Source organism: Aptenodytes patagonicus, chromosome 10, assembly GCF_965638725.1.
Source record: "Aptenodytes patagonicus chromosome 10, bAptPat1.pri.cur, whole genome shotgun sequence".
Taxonomy (NCBI): Eukaryota; Metazoa; Chordata; class Aves; order Sphenisciformes; family Spheniscidae; genus Aptenodytes; species Aptenodytes patagonicus.
This window is the reverse complement of record NC_134958.1, coordinates 15,354,351-15,371,521: the sequence shown is the minus strand read 5'-3', so window position 1 is coordinate 15,371,521 and position 17,171 is coordinate 15,354,351. Positions and strand designations below refer to the sequence as shown.

Below are 17,171 nucleotides of genomic sequence, written 5' to 3'. Positions count from 1 at the left end.
TATACACATATATGTATTATTCCCAATAACAGTATATACAGAGTTACAGAGCAAGGGGACAGAACCTGGAGAATAAATAACAGCAAGTGGGGGACTGTAGTGATAACAAGGTGCAAATTAGTCACGATCAGGGACAGACACATGAATACAGAGCTTTGTTAACAAAAGTGCAAACAGGCCCCCCGTGCCGTGCCCAGGGCTGTGCTGTACCACCAAAGCACTGGGCTTGCTGTCCTCTGCCGGAGCGAAGGGTGAAGAACAGCAGCAGGCAGCGCTGGATGGTGCAGAGCAGGTCCCAGGGGCAGGACAAGCTGCACCCCTTCCCGAGGGCAGGGAAGGCGGCCTTGTCCCACTGCAGCTCGCTTCCTTGCTAGTAACACATGCTCAGGCACTCCCTGCCGCAGGCTCTGCCCCTCCACAGCTTGGGGATGGAGCAGAGCGAGCAGCAGGGTACAAGTTGTACGGCCATCAGGGCTCCAGGAAGGTGCCTGGTCAGGCTTGCCTCCCGTGAAGCGCCCCGCTGCTCCCTCCCAGGGACCTCCAGCTTGCAGCTGGCGTGGGAGAGACAAGACCCTCAGCACTGCGCCCAGCCTGCAGCAGGGGGTGAGCCCAGCGCTCCGGGGTCAAGCAAAGCCTGCTGCTAAGGGAACCTCAGCTAAAGCAAGCCCCCACTAAAAGAAACAAGCCTGCTGTGGTGTTGAGAAAGGAAGATACTGACGGACAATAGCTACAGCAACGGAGGGGAAAAAAGCCTGTGACAAAAGGCACCAAAGCTGGTGCTCTCAAATAGATTCTGTCTGTCCCAGAGCATGCTCAGCAAGGCAGAGCCCCTGTGACTGAGCACCAACGCTCACCCCAGCCAGCCAGGCTGCGGCAGGAGCTAGCACCCACTGCTGCACTACCCTAACACGACCGTGTACTCAAATCTTTAATCGCAAACATTTACAAGAATTCCCCAAATAAAAGCAAGTTTCTAAAAGTGCCCCTTTCATGCCCTACCCTGGCAGGCAGGACCCCCCCCCACCCCACAGAGAGCCAGGCTTGTTGGAGTAACGCCTGGGACCCAGGTAAAAGTTAACCCTACAGCACGGATGCTTTGGGTGCAGGGGGAGCTGCGTAACGCCCTGCTGGAGCAGCGACTCACTACAACTACGAGCAGCTGGAGCCTGGCAGGCAGCACCTCAGCAGAAGGCAGTGGTGGTGGTGGAGTTCAGGACACGGGAGCTACTGTCAGACCTGGAAGCCTTTGAAAGTTCGCGCTGTGGAAACAAGAAGCAGGAGATGGATATGAGGGGGCAGCTGCGCAGATGGCAGCAGGGGCAGAGCTGTTGCTTCATGGCTTTGTGGGAAAGCAGGAACAGCTCCAGGCCAGCAAGAAGGGCAGGCCAAGCTGCTCCTGCTTGCTTGTTTGGGCTCCCCACCCCCTCTTGCTTCAGAAGAGGGCAGGAAAGCCTTAGCATCAAGTAGCTGAGAAAACTCGGAGCCAGCTAGCCTCCCAGAAGCAGGGGTACCTGTTGCCCAAGTAGCCCCAGGCTGGGAACTGCATCCCTCCCTCCTGCAGCTGGCAGCAGGCAGGCTGTCTGTCCTGGGAAGTGCTCTGCTAGGTCAGCGGAAAGCAAACAGGCTGCCCCTCAGCAAAGGGGAGGGAAGCAGGAGGACAGGGACGGCCATGCCCAGCTGCTGGAGGAAGGGAACACCTAGCAGGAGTCTGCCTCCATCACGAACCAGCACCCTCCCTGCCCTGAGGCTGTGCACAAGCCAGGGATCACAGCCCAGCTGCAGGCAAAACCTCACCACATCCCCAGGGGCACACAGGGCACTCCACACGCAGGCTTAACTGCCACAAGGAAGGGATGCTCGTGGCTGTCTAGCGTCAGAAGATGTTAAAGCTTGGACTCGGCCCATCCTAACGGAGGGACAGAGGGCACTAAGGGACCTCCAGCCAGCCAGAGACAGCAAAGCCCTGCCCATCAGCAGAGAGCACCTTCTTCAGGAGCTGGGCAGCTCCCCAGCTTTTGCTCACCCAGCACACCACAGAAACCAGCGGAAAAGGTGGGACAGACGCCAGGGTCCATTTGCAGGCTCAGCTCAGGCGGGACAGCAAGCAGAGTCCCGCGTGAACATGCGACGGACGAGTCTGTGCCAGCAGCCAGAAAAGGCTTCCCCTGCCTGGGGGGGTCAGGAGACCCTCACTCCCCTCTCCCACTGCCTGGGTTAGGACAGCGAGAGCGCTGCTGCTGCCAGCTGCCTGGGCCACCATGCTGCAGCCCCTGGAGAGGCTGGACAGCATCACCACCCTCAGGACACACTGCATCAAGTGACTCAGACCTTGGGGGTGGGGGGGAGACTTTGCTCAAGCAGCTGGAGACAGACTCACCCTGGGAGAGCGGCTGCATCGCTGCAGCAGGGCTGTTCCAGGGGGCCTGGGCCATGTATGGCTTTGCCCCTGCATGGGGCTGGGAGGTGCCCCTGACATCAGCATTTCTCTTGCGGTTGTGTCTGTTCCCCACTGGGCTGCTCAGGGCCTTTGTGTGACATGAGCAGTACTTGGCCTCAGCCACCAAACCTCAATTTTAAGTTCTTGATGTAGAGCCAACAGATCTGCTGCCACAGGCACTGGCAGGAACAGCCGCTCTGCGTGGGGACACCAGGAGGACTGTGCAGAGCTGCAGCCCCATGGGGTGCTCTGGGAGGGGGGGAGCACACCCCCTGTGCTGCCCAGTGAGGGGAGGTGGGTTTAGAAGAGGTGAATTACCGCAAACTCAGAATAGGTGCTGGCAACAGAATTAACGCTGTGGTTACGCTGGACAGGGGCTGTGGGGGTGCACCCACCGCTCAGGGTGGTTCCATTCAGCTGGGACACGTTCTCCTTGTTCCGCTCCCTGTGTCCAGGACGGGGGGGCTTCGCAGCCACGCGGCTGGGGGTCCGAGCCTGGCCAAACTACGGGAAGAAGTGACAGTTAGATGGGACACAAGAATGAGGCAGAGCTAGGAGAGCTGCGCTAGCTTTACTCTGTTACCGCAGAGCGACAGGCAGTGGTTTCAAGCTCCAGGAGCCCTCCATGGCCTAGGGCTCAATTCTAATCCCGGAAACATACAGCAACACAGCCACGTTTTAGAGGTCCCCCAAGCTGCAGGCTCAGCACAGAGGAACAGAGGTATGCTAGAAATCTGGGCTGGAAGGAAGACTTCCTGAATGCTGCTACTACCCTCCTACTCCCTCAAGTCCCAGAAATATCCTGCCAGGATTGCGGCAGCCCAACACAGCAGGCTATGGAAAAACAGGGGCTTTTGCACCCCAGGAGCTTGGCAGGGGAGGCAGCGACACACAGCACGACACAGCAGTCAGAGCTCACCCACCTCCTCCCCAGCCCACTCTGCTGGGCAGGGACTCCCTGGAAAGCTCTTACCTTCCCTCCGGAAGGTGGCAACCGAGATGTTGGCGAGTGGTAGATGGTTCCCCCAAAAGCAGAACGAACAGTGCTGTTGGGTGTGGCACTGGAGATGGAAGTGCCGTTGAGCTGAGGGGAAAAGCAGAGCACACGTCACACGGGGAGGAAGCTGACGGCTGCACAGAGCCTTCTGCCTCCAGAGCACCACAGTACAACAGGCTTGATTGTCCCCAGGGAGAACAGAGGTGCCCACAGCCTGGGCCCTTTCCCTGCTTCCATTACGCTGCCGCAGCACCCCAAACCCTCCCTGCATCTCTGCGTGGGACCGAGGCCAGCCCGAGAAAAGGCAGGGCTCTAGCCTAGTGACAGTGCTCAGCTCGCGGCAGGGTCCCAGCACATCTATGCTGCTTTGCACAGACAGTTTACCTTCCTTACTTTGCCAGGTGTGTGGGGGCCAAGCACTCGCCGCTTTATGGGTGTCCGTGGGGTGCTTCCATACATCATCTCTGTCTCAATCTGGCGGCTTTTCTTCAGGTGCTGTGTGAGAGATCTGCACTTACAAACCCGAGCAGAGGAACAGTGCAGAGCCGGCCGCACAGAGCTGCGGAGCGCCTGCTTGCCACATGGTGCCAGGGGAAGGGCAGGCTTCTGCCAGCAGGCAAATACCCTGGCAGCCAGTCTGTGGCACTGCCAAACAGCAGGTATTTCAACAGAGATTTACAGGCATCCAGAACCAAGCTGCAGTTCTGGCAAGCTGGGGCCAGGAAAGGGGCTCAACACGGACAGACATCCATAGCAATGGACACCAGTCCCGCTCTCAAAGAAAGGTGACTGCATGAGCAGAAAGGTGGCATGCAGAGCCACGTCCAGGCAGAGTGTGCGCGAGAGCCCCGGGCAGCAGCTGGTGGGGCAGCTCCCCCTACCCGTTCAATGCAGCAGAGGCTCCTCCAGGCCAGGAGGCAGCACGCTCAGCTTCGCACTCACCCGCTCCTGTTTCTCCTTCTCTTTCTCCAGGCGGTACAGCTGCCACTGCTCCATCACATACTCCATGAACTGCTGCCCCTTCACCAGGAAAATCCCCTCGCGCTCCTGCTCCCAGGCCTGGACCCTGCTCTCCAGCTCCTCCTGCAGCTGATGAGGACACAAGGGCAGTGTAGAGAGGCTGCCCTCCTGAACATGGGCTTCTCCAAGCCCAGAGATATCCCTTGCTGGCTTTAAGTGCTGCGCTTCTCCTCAGTCAGTGCTACACAGGCCTATCTGGGACTACAGCTTCTCCTCCAGGGCTGAACCTACCTTGGAAAGCGTCTTCTGCAGCTTTGCTCGCTGCTTCTCTTCTTTCAGCAGATTCCCCCCACGGTTGGCGAAGCGACTGGGGTCAGTTGCTTTCCTCTAGCACAGAAGGGAGGTCAGGAGAGAACCAAACACACCACCCAGTCTCACAGCCCAACATACACCCCACAGGATATAGACCCTGGAGGAAGCCATCCCTGCTGCGCAGCCCCCCCATCACAAACCACATCAGTGCTCTAGATACAGCACCCCATCCCCTCACCGACCCACCGTGGTTTCCTACTGCCTCCCTGGTCTTTCCCAACAGCACTTTGCACATGGGAGCGGAGGTGCGCACTGCCTGGTGACCTAGCACTGAGCCAGGAGGAGCACGTTCCTGCCCAGACAATACCTCCAGCTCCAGGAACAGCTTCCAGTTCTCCTCCCATTTCCGGACAGCCTCAAACAGATCTTTGTGTGTTTCGTAGTAGCTCTTCATCTTCCCCACCTCAGCATCATGGAGCTCGAGCAGGGTCTCTGTATAGTCCTCTGGAGAGGATACAACAGCACGTTCAGGAGGCAACCGGGATTCCCCACACCTCTGCGAGCTGAGGGCAGCCCTTCTCGGCAGCTGGCCTGCCAGCAGGCAGCCTACAGCTCCCACAGGGAGTCAATGGCAGGAAGAGCCAGCACCCACCATCGTAATAGGGGCTGAAGCCTTCCCTCTGCTCCTGACTGTAGAAGCATTTGTCCCAGTAGTCAGCCAGCTCTGCCCGGATTGCCTGAATCACAGATTTCATGTTCTGCAGCTTCAGCTCCTCCAGATGGTCCACTTCCAACTGCAGCTGCCAACAAGATCAGAGCACAGACTCAGAGAAGACAGCATGAGAAGAAGAGGAGCAGAACAGGATTTATCTTCTGCATAAGCCACTTTCTAAGATGAGGCAGTCGCCAGCACCAACTCCCAGCTCCTCCACCCGCGAGGGCAGGATTTGGCCTGCTCACCTCGCACCTGGCTGCCGGAAGCAGCTTCTCCACTCCGGCTGAGCAAACAGGAGTGCGAAACCCAGAGCTGCTGCTCCCCAGCCCTCCCCTTCCAAGGGCACAGGATGGTTCTTACAGCTTTCCTGATTTTGGCTCTGGACCCAGTCACATGCACCGCAGAAGACTCTCTCTCCTCCACAGGAACCTGCAGCCTTTCCCAAAGTGCAACGATTCTGGAGCGCAGCTCTGTGCACACAGCTTCATTCAGGGATTGCCGGGCTTCCAGCTACAGGAGGGAGAACACAGGGTCAGCGCCAGCACAGCCTGGCCCCGAAGGGCACGAATAGGCCATTTGCTCTACTGCACCTAGCAAAGCTCATCTTCAAGATCTCCTTGCAAAAGCTCCTGAAAGGATGTTCTAACACACAGGCTTGCTGAAAACTGAGCAGTTGCTCTTCACATCACGATGCCAACCGCTGCTAGGACCTATCGACAGCCTCCACAGCAAGCAACGCTGCCTCAGTGTGCCAACATACCTGCTGCAGCAGATTCTGGAGGGCAGCAATATTGTCCATGGACAAACAGAAGGCTTCCTCGTCCTCGCACACCACGTCCCGCTCAAAGCTTGTGTCTGGAGTGTGGTCCAGCTCCTCCATGAGGAGGATGATTTGCCGCTTGCTGCTGACAAACTCTTCTCGCCTTTGCTCCTGGAGGTGACGACCGGCATTAGAAACCAGCGAGCACCTTGTGTGCCACCCTTGGCGAGATCCTCACCCCCTCTCCGCTTACCTTCTCGGCGGCCAGGGAGGCCAAGTGGCGCCTGTAACGATCCAGGTCCTCCAGGCTGGGCACGGCATTGCTGTCGATGCAGAACGGGGTTGTGCAGAGGATATCGCACAAGTCTCGATCTTGTTCTTGCAGGGTTTTCAGCTCCTGCTTCCTGTCCCTTTTCTGCTTTAACATCACTTCCACACGGGTGCGCAAATTCTTCTCCATCTGTAGAATGGTACTTTCTTCCTCTGCCTAGAAGAGTCCAGAAATCAGGTCTCTTTTCCACAACTCTTGCAGACCTGATTCATATATTTAAGGCTTCTTAAATGGAGACCTGGGACACAAGCCCTAGTTCTGAGCAAGATGTTCCCCAGGAAGGTGCAAATGCAGCAGCAACACACAAAATGAGATGCTGCAAGACACCTGGCCTCCTCACTATCATCTCCCAGTGCCCAAACTGTGAGGAGCCACAAAGCCTTTGGCTCTACCAAGCATCAGGAAAAGTGACTTTGAACAGATGCTTGCCTTGTGAGCTCCAGCCTCACTGAGACACCTGGGCAGAGGCCAGGCAGCAGAAGACTGTTGCCAGCAGGATCCTAGGAGTGAAAAGCAACACCTTACCTCACAGGGGTCCAGCTGGAGCTCCCTGCAGAGGGTGTCAAGCTCCTTCCGACACAGGGCAATGCTCTTCAAGAGGCGTTCCTTCAGGCTCTCCTCCTCAGCGACCATCATGTCCAGGAGACTCTGCAGCACAGGAGCAGTTAGAGAGGCAGGCCATGGGGATGGAGAGCGAGAAAGGAACACGCAGGGAGACCAGGCAGGCCAGTAGGACCACAGCTAGAGAACTACTACTGGGGCCAAGCGAAGAAAAGACCAGAAGAAGGAGCAGGCAGCGCGGTGTGCCCAGCAGGACCGGGCAGTATGGGGCAAGGGCAGAGGCGCAGTGATATTCCCGGGCATTCCCGACCCGGGCAGGGAGCTCCGGGTGCTCCCGCTAGACCTGGCCGGCCCCCTACTCGCAGCCTGGCCCAGGGGCCCCGAGAGAGCGCTTCTGGGCGAGCTCACGCCGAGCTGCCCTGGCCGCGGGGCTGTCGCTGCAGCCGCAGGCCCAGCGACAGACCCCCCGCCCCCGCCGCCGCTCCCCCCCCACCTTGATGTGCTTCTTCACGACGTCGGTGCGCTCCAGGCGCTGCTCCTCGGGGATGCCGATCTCCTCCCAGATGTCCCGCAGCGCCGCCATGGCTCGGTTCAGGCACGACACGGCCTCGGCCGCCAGCACCTCACTGAGGGCACCGGAGCCCGTCGGCCATCATCATCATCACCAGCAGCGGCAGCCGCCGCCGCTGGCCGCCCGCCCCCCTGCCCAGATCCCCGCCGCCCCCGTCCCCCTGCCCGGGTCCCCGCCGCCCGCCCCCCTGCCCGGGTCCTCGTCACCGCCCCCCATCCCCCGTCCCGGGTCCCCCCGCCGCCGCCCCGCACCTCTTCCTCATGGCGGCAGCTCCGCTCTGCGCCCACCGCTCGCTCCGCCGATTCAAACTCGCCTCCCGGACGCGCTCATTGGCTGCCGCCAGCGACCGCGTCACCACAAGCCCCGCCCACAACCGCCGCTCGGTTAGCCTTCTCTTCCTACCCGCCGCTGTCGCGGCCGGTCCCGCCCCAAGCCGGCCGCCAGCCAATGGCGGCAAAAAAGCCTTCGGGGCTTCTAACCAATCACAAGCGAGACCGGCACCGCCCTGTCGTCACACGTAACGCCACTCCGCCGCGAGGCGCTGGGCGCGCGCTCAGTATTTGACAGCAGCCACGTGACCGCGCGCGGGGGACCCACCCCCCCTCCCCGCCCCGGGCGGCGCCTGAGCGCCACTGCGCATGCGCCTTCCCGGCGCCTGGGCAGCGCCGGCACCGCATCGCCGCCGGCCCAGCCCCCGGGGCGCGGCTGCCCCTCTGCCCCCGGGAGAGCCCCCGCCAGGGCCCCCGGCCCCCCCACCGCAAAGGTGCGGCCTCCGCGGGACCCCCGCCGCCGCGCCAGGCCGAGCCGGAGCCGGAGCCGTGCCAGGAGAGACGTTTATTGGCACGGGGGCGCGGAGGGCGGCAGAGCCCCCCCAGCCCCCGGAGCCCACGCCCCGCCATCCCCGGCCGGGCCCAGCCTGGCCTCACGCCTTGGCCTCGATCATGGCCTCCATCATCCGGGCGCTGTTGGTGATGGCCGTGGTCAGGAAGATGAACTTGCACCCTAGGGGAGAGGCCCCGCCAGTGCCCCGCCAGCCCCGGCCGTGCCGTGGGGCAGAGCCGGTGCCCCTGGCCGGGTTTCCAGCCAAGGGCAGGGCTGCTCCCCGGGAGCGCTGACCGGGAGGGCCCACGGCTTTCACCGCCCCCTTCCACGTGGGCTTTAGCCACCGTTGACACCAAGCACGGCCACTGCTTGGCTTCACACCGTGACCACGGGAATCCCCCGAGCTCCTGCCCGCTCCCTGGCCCTCGGCAGGCGGCATCCCCCCCCACTGTGGCTCCTACCTCTCTCCTTCCCCAGGAACCGAAGAGCAGCAATTTCGGAGAAGGTGCAGCCCCCCAGGAAGACGGCGAGGACGATGCGCTGGGACTCCCAGGCAGGATTGTCCTCCACGGTGCTGTCTAGAAGGGGCAGAGTGCTGTCAGACCCACCAGCCCCAGGCCCGCCCGCCCCCAGCCCGGCACTGGCGCTACCTGAGACGGAAAACTCGTTGCCGTTGAGCAGCCGCACGACCTCCTCCAGGCCCAGCCAGCCCCGGCGCTCCAGCACCTGAGGGACGGGGCAGGGGTCAGGGTCAGGCCAAGCAGGGCCGGGCCATGGCGCTGGGCACAAGCTCAGCGGGCAGAGCCTGGAGGGAGGCACCGACCAGCAGATGAACACTGCCAGCCCCAGCCCCGGGTGGAGGGACCCCTGCCGGACCCCCCGGAAGGAGGCCGGGCTTGGGGGGATGTGCACGGTGCTCCCCAGCAGCAGGCGGGCTCACCTGCTCAATGATCTTGCAGCTCAGGGGGACGTAGGCTCCACTGAAAACGTAAGCCATGTCCCGAGGCATTTTCAGGTCATACTCTCCGTCCACCCGGGGGATCTGCAGAGATGTGCGATACTCAGGGTACAGGATCAGCCTGCTCGGGGCTTCACTGACCCCCTCAGAGGTGCAGGCAGGAGGGAGGGTCCTCAGGAGGGACAGACGCCCAGAGTAAGCCTCTGCCCTACCTCCTGCCCCACCGCCCCAGGGCCAGGACCAGCAAACACACAGCCCGGGCAGGCTGTGCATCGGAGTGCCAGGGATGGAAACGCCACCTCTCCACCACCCCAGGACCTCTCCACCACCCCAAGACCGAGCAGAGCTGTCCCCCCAGTGCCAGGCAGCTGCATGCAGCCAGCACCGCTCCTGGAGTGGGGCCGCAGCATTCACAGTGGACGAAGCAAGCCCCAGCCCAGGCCCCTGCACGGCCACAGCGCCCGACCCTCCACCGCACTGGTGGGGCTCAGAGTCAGGGCAGACCAGGAAGCCTGCAGTGACCCCTGTCCAGGGGTTCTGGAGCGGCAGCAGCAGCTCTGTCCCTGTGCAGTGCGTGTCTCTGGGGGTGCCGAGCCTGCAGAGCCAGGCACGGGCACAGACTGACCAAAGCTCTTCTGGCAACAGTGGGTATGTGGGCAGAGCGGCAGGCTGGCAGCCCCACGAGGACATACCAACCCCAGCTTCTTGCTTATGGCTCGAAAATTGCTCTTCCTGGCCAAAGAATTAAATGCATCTGTGATCTTTCCTGGAAAAGATGAGGAGAAACAGCTCAGAGCCTCTGGATTAATTGCAGCCCTGCCAGCTGCGGGCTGGGCAGAGATGCGCAGAGCTCCTGGCTCTAGAAGAGAACTGGCAGTAGTGCCTGCCAGCCCTGCTGCCCCTGCGGGCAGAGCCCGCTGCCCTGTCCGTAGCACCATCTCCGGGGATGCGCTCTGTGCCTGCAGCGTCCGCGTTTGCCACGTGCTTCCAGCCAGCTCTGAGGCAGCAGGTCTCTGCCCCAGGGCTCCCCACAGCCCAGGCTCCCAGGGGACTCGTGGGGCAGAGAGGGCTGGCTCTCACCTGCAGCGCGGTCCGTCACCAGCTTGCTGACTTTGCTCTCCACAGCAGTCAGGGTCTCTCCAGCCGACTGCTCGGTCAGCAGCCCGATGCGTTTGAGGTTGTGGAAGGTCAGCAAGTGCTCAGGCCCGTAGCTCTGGGGAAGGGGGCAGCCGGATCAGCACAGAGCCCCAGCTGCAAGCATCTGAAGGCAGCAGGGTGCCACCTCCATGGGGAGGCTGCTTAGAGCAACCCCGCAGGCAAAGGGCAGGGGCGGGCAGAGCTCAGGGCTCGTGTGGAGCCCGTGGAGGCAGGGGCTGTCCTGCAGAGACAGCCCGAGCATCCCTGGGGAGCGCTGCTGCCCGGCGCCTCATGGCGAGCAGCAGCAGGGAAGGGAAGCCCAGTCCAACGCAATGCTTGCTCTGCTGTGAGCCCCTGGACACACTCACCTGCAGGTACTGGGTTTTCAGGGAGCGGTAGTCTTTGGGGATGAGACCTGTGGGGAGCACCAGAGTGAGCTCTGCGCCAAGGCTGGAGGGCCCTGGTGCCACCCCTCCCTGCCCAGCGCAGCCAGACACCTCACCGTTCTCCGTGATGGACAGGAGGCACATCAGGCGCAGGCTCTCGATGGGGGACACCTGCGTGGGAGCAGGCGGTGAGCCGCCTGCAGCCCCCGTGTCCCCACAGTGGGATGGGGCGGCCGGAGCAGCCCGTCCCTCCGGCTCGACTTGGTCTCACCTGCCGGTCAATGTGCTCCTCTATGAAGCTGGTGCTCTCACGGATGTCGAAGCCCTCCAGTAGAGCTATGGCGGGGGAAGAGGCAGCGTCACTTCGCCCACCCCCAGGGCTCTCACCAGCGAACCAAGCTGGACTCTGGGCTCAGCCTCCCTCCCTGAGCCCCAAGGAATGGGACAGGCTTGCGATGCTGGGCCTCCTACCCCACCACGCACCAGCTATCTGAGGATGCGGCTTGACCCTATTTAGGATCTCAAGACCCACCCCAATACAAACAGTCTGGAAGGACTGTGGTCACGCAGGGGGCACCCAGGTGTGAGGCTGCCCAGGCCTGGGGCAAGTGGGTTGGAGCAGAGGGTGGGGGAGCGAGGATTGGGACGGGGGTAGCAACAGATGTGGGACAGGAAACAGCACTCACAATGTTCAGCCTTGATCATCTCCTGGAAGTCCTGCTTGGTTTTCTTTTTCATGATGGACTCACAGGCACCAATATCTGCGTAGCCAAGAGATGGCCACTTTGGAGGAGTAACAGGCTCCGTGTATAGCTTGTCCCCGCAGCCCCACTACGGACACTTGCACAAACTAACAGCCTCTGCTACCCTGCCCACTGCTCAGATCATCTGCCCCTCCTGATGACTAGCAGGGCCCTTCAACCCCCGCTGCTTTCCCCATGAGACCAGGCACCCGCTGCAGCAGCCAAGGGCCTCTCCCTCCCCACCGTCCCAGCCCCGGCTCCTACGCAGGCTCAGCAGGCGATGCTCTTGCTTTAGTCCCTTCAGTTCCTGGGAGACAAAGTTCTTCATCTGCTTGATGTCCATGCTGCGCCGCCGCTGCGGAAGAAAGAGCATCCGGGGATGTGACCTGGCTGCAGAGGGACGGCACCACAGGCGTCCCACGCACCAGGGTGATACTCACGTCATACTGTGCCTGCAGGTTACGCGACTTCTGGCTCAGGAAGCCAAACACGCTGGAGAAGTGCTCATTCCGAATCTGGCTGAAGACCTGCAGAGAGCACCACAGCAGTCGGTGCCAGGCCCCACACTCCCCTGTGCCAGCACAGGGCCCAGCCAGCCACAGCCCCCAGCACCACAGCACCCGGAGCTGACCCTTGCCAGCAGCCTGAACGACAGTGAGACAAGGTGGTATCCCCGACGGGAAGGTCACTGCCCCAAAATTCCAGCTGGCCAGCACGACACTCCCCTGCACGCAGGGACTCTGCTGACTACAGGAGCCGAGCTGCGCCTGCAGACCGTGTTCCTCTGGTCTCTGTACCCTGACCCGTCCCAACCTGCACTCTGAGGCCCAGCAGCACCCGGCCACCGCCTGCTCAGGCTTAGGGGAGGAAACGCCCCGCTCAGCCTCCTCCCGGTGCCACCTGGGCACAGAGCACGGGGGCACCCACTTCCCCCGAGGTACGTGAGCAGGACTTACTTTGTCCTGGGCATTGAGCAGCACCTTAATACTCTTGTCAGAAGAGGTGACGTCTGGCCCAAAATCCACGCTCCCTGCAGAGAAGGATGAAGAGCTGCTTTGCCCCAGCACCAGCGTCATCCTGGCACACGTCGGCCCTGCTGCAAAAGGCAGCAGAGACAGGCGATGCCTGCCCAGCTGCTCGGTCAGACCAAGGGCTGTCCTCGTGGACAGCCTCCAGCAGCACTGCACACCGGAACTGTCCCCGCGGGGAACAGCTTCAGCTGCAGCATGCAGGCCCTGGGTCTGATGATGCCAGGCACAAACCCCAGAGACTCTCCCTATGTGGATGCGGAGCCCTGCGACGCCCCATTGCCTGCCCCGGCGACCTACCGCACTTGATGCGGAACGTGTCGTCCACCAGCCCCTCGTACACCACCTGGGAGCACAGCGCCGTCACGTAGTCCATGTCTGCAATGAGAGCCGGTGCCCAGGCTGCCCTCACGCTCCTCACGCCTTCCCTGCCCACCCTCGCTCCCCACCCTCCCTGCCCAGCCTCAACTGCCGCAGCCAGCCGCCCCGCACCTCCTGCTGCTCCCTGCAGCCAGCACAGGCTCTGTGGAGATCCTTCTCTGGGTGAGCTGCCAGCCCAAACTGCTCCTCCTCGGCCGACCCTTGCCCGCTGCCCCCCTCGCTCCAGCCTACCTCTGTCCATGAGGAAGATGTTGCCAATCTCAGGCTTCCTGCCCTGGCCGTCGCCCTCGCTCTCCTCCTCCAGGTCCCGCCACAGCTCGTAGCTCATCTGTGATGGGCAGAGTGTGCCAAAGCCCGGGGGAACAGCCCCAGGCTCCCACCAAGGGCCGCAGCCTGCCCCAGCACCAGCCCCTCACGTGCCGCTGTGGTGTGCCAGCCAGGACACAGGCCAAGGTGGCCCATGGGGACAGCCAGCTGCAGCGGGCCCAGGGCTCGCCGACTAAGGCTGGGCACAAGTGCTTCTCCCTTCAGGGTACGGAGGCACAACACCCCAACAAGCAGCAGACGCTGCCGCAGCTCCTCCTGCCCAACCTCTGCACGCACAGCGCTGGCTGGGAGATGCAGGACGGCAGGGCCCCCCTGCAAACCTGCCGAGCCCCCAGAGCCACCTGGGAAGAGGCAGCAGCGCAGTGCCACCCTATGGCGATGCAATGCCACATGGCTGATGGGGTTTGATTCCCTGCGAGCCGTACCCCTTACTGGGACCAGAGAGGCTTCCCCGCGCACCAGCCGAGCCCAGCAGCGTGGGCCGTACCTTGGCACACCTGCCAATCCCGTAGGCCTTGCCGAAAGGCCCGTACAGGGAGTTCAGTAACTGCAGGGCTCGAGCGACGGAATTGATCCAGCGGTGATCTCCCTCCTGCAGGGACGACGAGACATCAGGGAGCGAGTCTGGGCAGGCTGGCTGGGAAACGACTGCCACGTCAGGGGACTCGGCTGGAGACGGACTGGGGATGGAGCGGGCCCTGGGCTTGGCACTTCCAGGAGGAACATGCACAGGAACATGCTGGGATGCCCCGAAGCTGCTCGGAAGGGAGCAGAGGAGGGGCCGGCACGGGGGTGGCTGCGTGTGGAGGAGAGGCATCACAGCCCGTCAGAGTAGCTGCCCCCGGTAAAAGCCACCCTGGGACAGCAGACAAGGGCCTGCGGCAAGGGCTGAGGGGACTGAGCAGGACATCACGCATCAGCTCTCTGAACAAAGCTTTTCTGTCCTGAGCCCAACAGACAAGCAAGGGAAAGGCTGCCACCCTGCAGGGCAACGTCCTGGCAGCATCGTCCCACTGACCAAGAAGTAGTCGCGAAAGAATTCGGGCAGCTCCATGCTGATGATGTCTTCGTCCAGGGGGAGCAGGTAGAAGGACCATTCATCGCAGGTGACGTCTGAGTTTCGGACAGGGAAAGGTGACAGTTACCCAGCCCTTGGCAGAAACAGCCCCAAGAATCACGACAGCCCTGCAAACAGGGGTGTGGGGAGCAGAGAGATGGGGCCTTTCCACAGGGATTCGTGGCACGACCCTCTCTCCTCCCAGAAAACAGAGGAGAGGTGCCGACGCTGCGGCGTGCACATGCCTGCCTGCAGGCAGACAGCCAGGCTCGAGGGAACTTGTGGTTCCTGCCCACACCCCCGTCCCTGCCAGCACAGGGATCCCAGTACTGGGATTCAACTGGGATTCTGCGGCGTCAGAGCTACGGCGAGCCAGCCCTCGGGGAGGGGAAGAGGCAGGCACCACAGCCCCACTCACCACCAAAGACTCCCTCTTCCTCCAGCACCATCTCGCAAGCATAAAACTGGAAGAGAAGGAGAGACCCTCAGGGCCCAGCCAGGCTCCAAGCGTGCAGAAAAGATCTGGCGATGGAGGGGATCAGCTCATTCCCAGGCATCGCAACATTTGGTTTTAATTAAACATTCCTGGGTTAGAAATGAGAAACTTAGGGAAGTGATCGTGCCCCTGTACTCGGCACTGGTGAGGCTGCACCTCGAATACTGTGTTCAGTTTTGGGCCCCTCACTACAAGAAGGACGTCGAGGTGCTGGAGCGTGTCCAGAGAAGGGCAACGAGGCTGGTGAGGGGTCTGGAGAACAAGTCTTCTGAGGAGCGGCTGAGGGAACTGGGGTTGTTTAGCCTGGAGAAAAGGGGGCTGAGGGGAGACCTCATCGCTCTCTACAACTACCTGAAAGGAGGCTGTAGCGAGGTGGGGGTTGGTCTCTTCTCCCAAGTAACAAGCGACAGGATTAGAGGAAATGGCCTCAAGTTGCACCAGGGGAGGTTTAGATTGGATGTAAGGAAAAATTTCTTTACTGAAAGAGTGGTTAAACATTGGACCAGGCTGCCCAGGGAAGTGGTTGAGTCCCCATCCCTGGAGGTATCTAAAAGATGAGTAGATGCGGCACTTAGGGACATGGTTTAGTGGACATGGTGGTATTGGGTCGACGGTTGGACTCGATGATCTTAGAGGTCTTTTCCAACCTCAATGATTCTATGATTCTATGATTCTTCTGGTGTCTGTAGAAGGGGTGGAAGGCTCGAAGGCCGGGCAGACACAGAGTGACAGGGTAACTGGCAGCAGAGTGCAGTCAGACTGACCTTTTGGGGGCTGAAGATAATCTTGTACTTCCTGCTCCTCCCCGACATCTTGTCAGCATTGACAATATCTGCGGACAAAAAACGCGCAGACTCTGCAAAGGCTGCCCACCCCCCTGAACTGGCACAACTCCTCTTATCTGATGAGGTCCAGGGTCCCACATCTCACAGGACCCAAAATGCCTCAGGCAGAGAGAAAAACTCCGGGTACAGGGCCCGTCTGCCAAGGCTGTGGACTCGCGGAAAGTCCTTCTCAAGCCCACTCGACAGCGGCAACCCAGGGCGCCGGCCCTCAGCCCATGCAGCGTGGGATGCTCTGCACACCCGTGTGTGCCCACAAGGCAGCTGCAGCCCGAGCCTCAGTGCTGAGGCGTCACCCATCGACAGCGGGTGACGGACAACTGCCCCTCAGCCGCTCGCACTCACCAGCGATGTACCTCATCGTCTTGATCCGTGGCCGAACGAGGAAGCAGAACCTGCCATCACAGAGCGACAGAGGGGAGTCAGAGACCTCTTGTGCCCGGCCCTGCCTTCCCCGGCCCCTTTCCTTCAGCATCTCTGCCCTGGGACCCGTCCGGTCCAGCGCAGCCAAATCCTGAGCCGGCAGCTGGAAGAGGCACCTGCCCCCCCACCTCTTGCCGCCTGCTCCGCGAACCCCTCTGGCCCGGCCCAGGTGCGGGTGCCACCTGCCCGGCCGCGGGGCCGGCTGCAGGCCAGGCAGGGCAGCCCCGGTGTGTGGCGGTGGGGGACTCACTGGTCGCTGGTGCTGAGGGCCGGCCGGCTCTCCACCTTGTACAGCTTGTCCACCTCGTGCTGCTGCAGGGAGAGGCCGGGGCGTGGGCGGGCAGCGCGGGCAGCGGGCGGCCGCCCGCCCCAGCCCCCGCGGTACCTTCAGGATGGAGATGTTGGCGATGCGGTCCAGGGGGCTCATCAGGTCGGCCTCGATGAACAGGTCCTTCTTCCCGGGCAGCTGAGGGCAGGCGGGGCGTGGGGCCGGCGCCCCACCGGCTGCCCCTCGGGTCCGACCCCGACCGCCCCGGGGGCCGGTCCCGGGGCCGATCCCCCTCCCCCTGCCGGTACCGGGCCGCTCCCGGGCCGACCCCCCACCGTCCGCCCGGGGCCGACCCCGATCCCGATCCCGGTCCCTCCCCAACCCCCGCCCCCGGTGCGGGATCCCTCCGGGGCCCGGGCCCGGCCTCTCCCCCGCCCGCCGCTCTCCCGGGCCGACCCCGGCCACCGACACCCCCCCGGACGGTCCCCGCCGGACGCCGCCCCGGCCCGGACCTGCTCCAGCAGGTAGATGAGCTGGTCCCGCGCCAGCCGCTTCAGGATACCGAAGTCGGGCGGCTCGGGCACGTCGCGGCGGCCGGCGAAGGCCATGGCGGGGCTGCGGGGACGGGCGCGGCGCCCGGAACGCCCGAACGCGGCCGC

At 62.3% G+C, this 17,171-nt stretch overlaps 2 protein-coding genes across 6 annotated transcripts; both read right to left on the bottom strand.

The window, feature by feature from the left end:
- Window positions 1-1,068: 1,068 nt before the first annotated feature.
- On the bottom strand, window positions 1,069-7,691 carry PRC1 (protein regulator of cytokinesis 1). 3 transcript variants are annotated; one of them, XM_076348210.1, is made up of 13 exons: window positions 7,567-7,691; window positions 7,038-7,160; window positions 6,435-6,668; window positions 6,182-6,352; window positions 5,782-5,931; window positions 5,359-5,506; window positions 5,074-5,210; window positions 4,686-4,781; window positions 4,377-4,523; window positions 3,819-3,929; window positions 3,411-3,521; window positions 2,756-2,941; window positions 1,069-1,259 (listed from the first exon to the last, which is right to left on the bottom strand). In XM_076348210.1, the coding sequence occupies exons 1-13, from the start codon at window positions 7,654-7,656 to the stop codon at window positions 1,182-1,184; spliced, it is 1,782 nt and encodes a 593-aa protein (XP_076204325.1). In that variant the 5' UTR covers window positions 7,657-7,691; the 3' UTR covers window positions 1,069-1,181. The 3 variants fall into 3 exon arrangements, with proteins under 3 accessions (XP_076204325.1, XP_076204326.1, XP_076204327.1); XM_076348211.1 differs by having other exon boundaries at window positions 3,828-3,929; XM_076348212.1 differs by having other exon boundaries at window positions 1,180-1,259; window positions 2,833-2,941.
- A 772-nt stretch (window positions 7,692-8,463) lies between these two features.
- VPS33B (VPS33B late endosome and lysosome associated) lies at window positions 8,464-17,148 on the bottom strand. 3 transcript variants are annotated; one of them, XM_076348206.1, is made up of 23 exons: window positions 17,025-17,147; window positions 16,630-16,710; window positions 16,495-16,556; window positions 16,167-16,216; window positions 15,744-15,811; window positions 14,902-14,947; window positions 14,445-14,539; window positions 13,914-14,018; window positions 13,331-13,427; window positions 13,019-13,096; window positions 12,647-12,720; window positions 12,131-12,217; window positions 11,955-12,045; window positions 11,634-11,708; window positions 11,219-11,283; window positions 11,064-11,118; window positions 10,930-10,976; window positions 10,505-10,637; window positions 10,117-10,190; window positions 9,407-9,508; window positions 9,117-9,192; window positions 8,928-9,044; window positions 8,464-8,646 (listed from the first exon to the last, which is right to left on the bottom strand). In XM_076348206.1, exons 1-23 carry the CDS (start codon window positions 17,118-17,120, stop codon window positions 8,567-8,569), a joined length of 1,854 nt encoding a protein of 617 aa, XP_076204321.1. In that variant the 5' UTR covers window positions 17,121-17,147; the 3' UTR covers window positions 8,464-8,566. The 3 variants fall into 3 exon arrangements, with proteins under 3 accessions (XP_076204321.1, XP_076204319.1, XP_076204320.1); XM_076348204.1 differs by having other exon boundaries at window positions 8,928-9,192; window positions 17,025-17,148; XM_076348205.1 differs by lacking the exon at window positions 11,634-11,708 and having other exon boundaries at window positions 17,025-17,148.
- Between the last annotated feature and the right edge of the window lie 23 nt (window positions 17,149-17,171).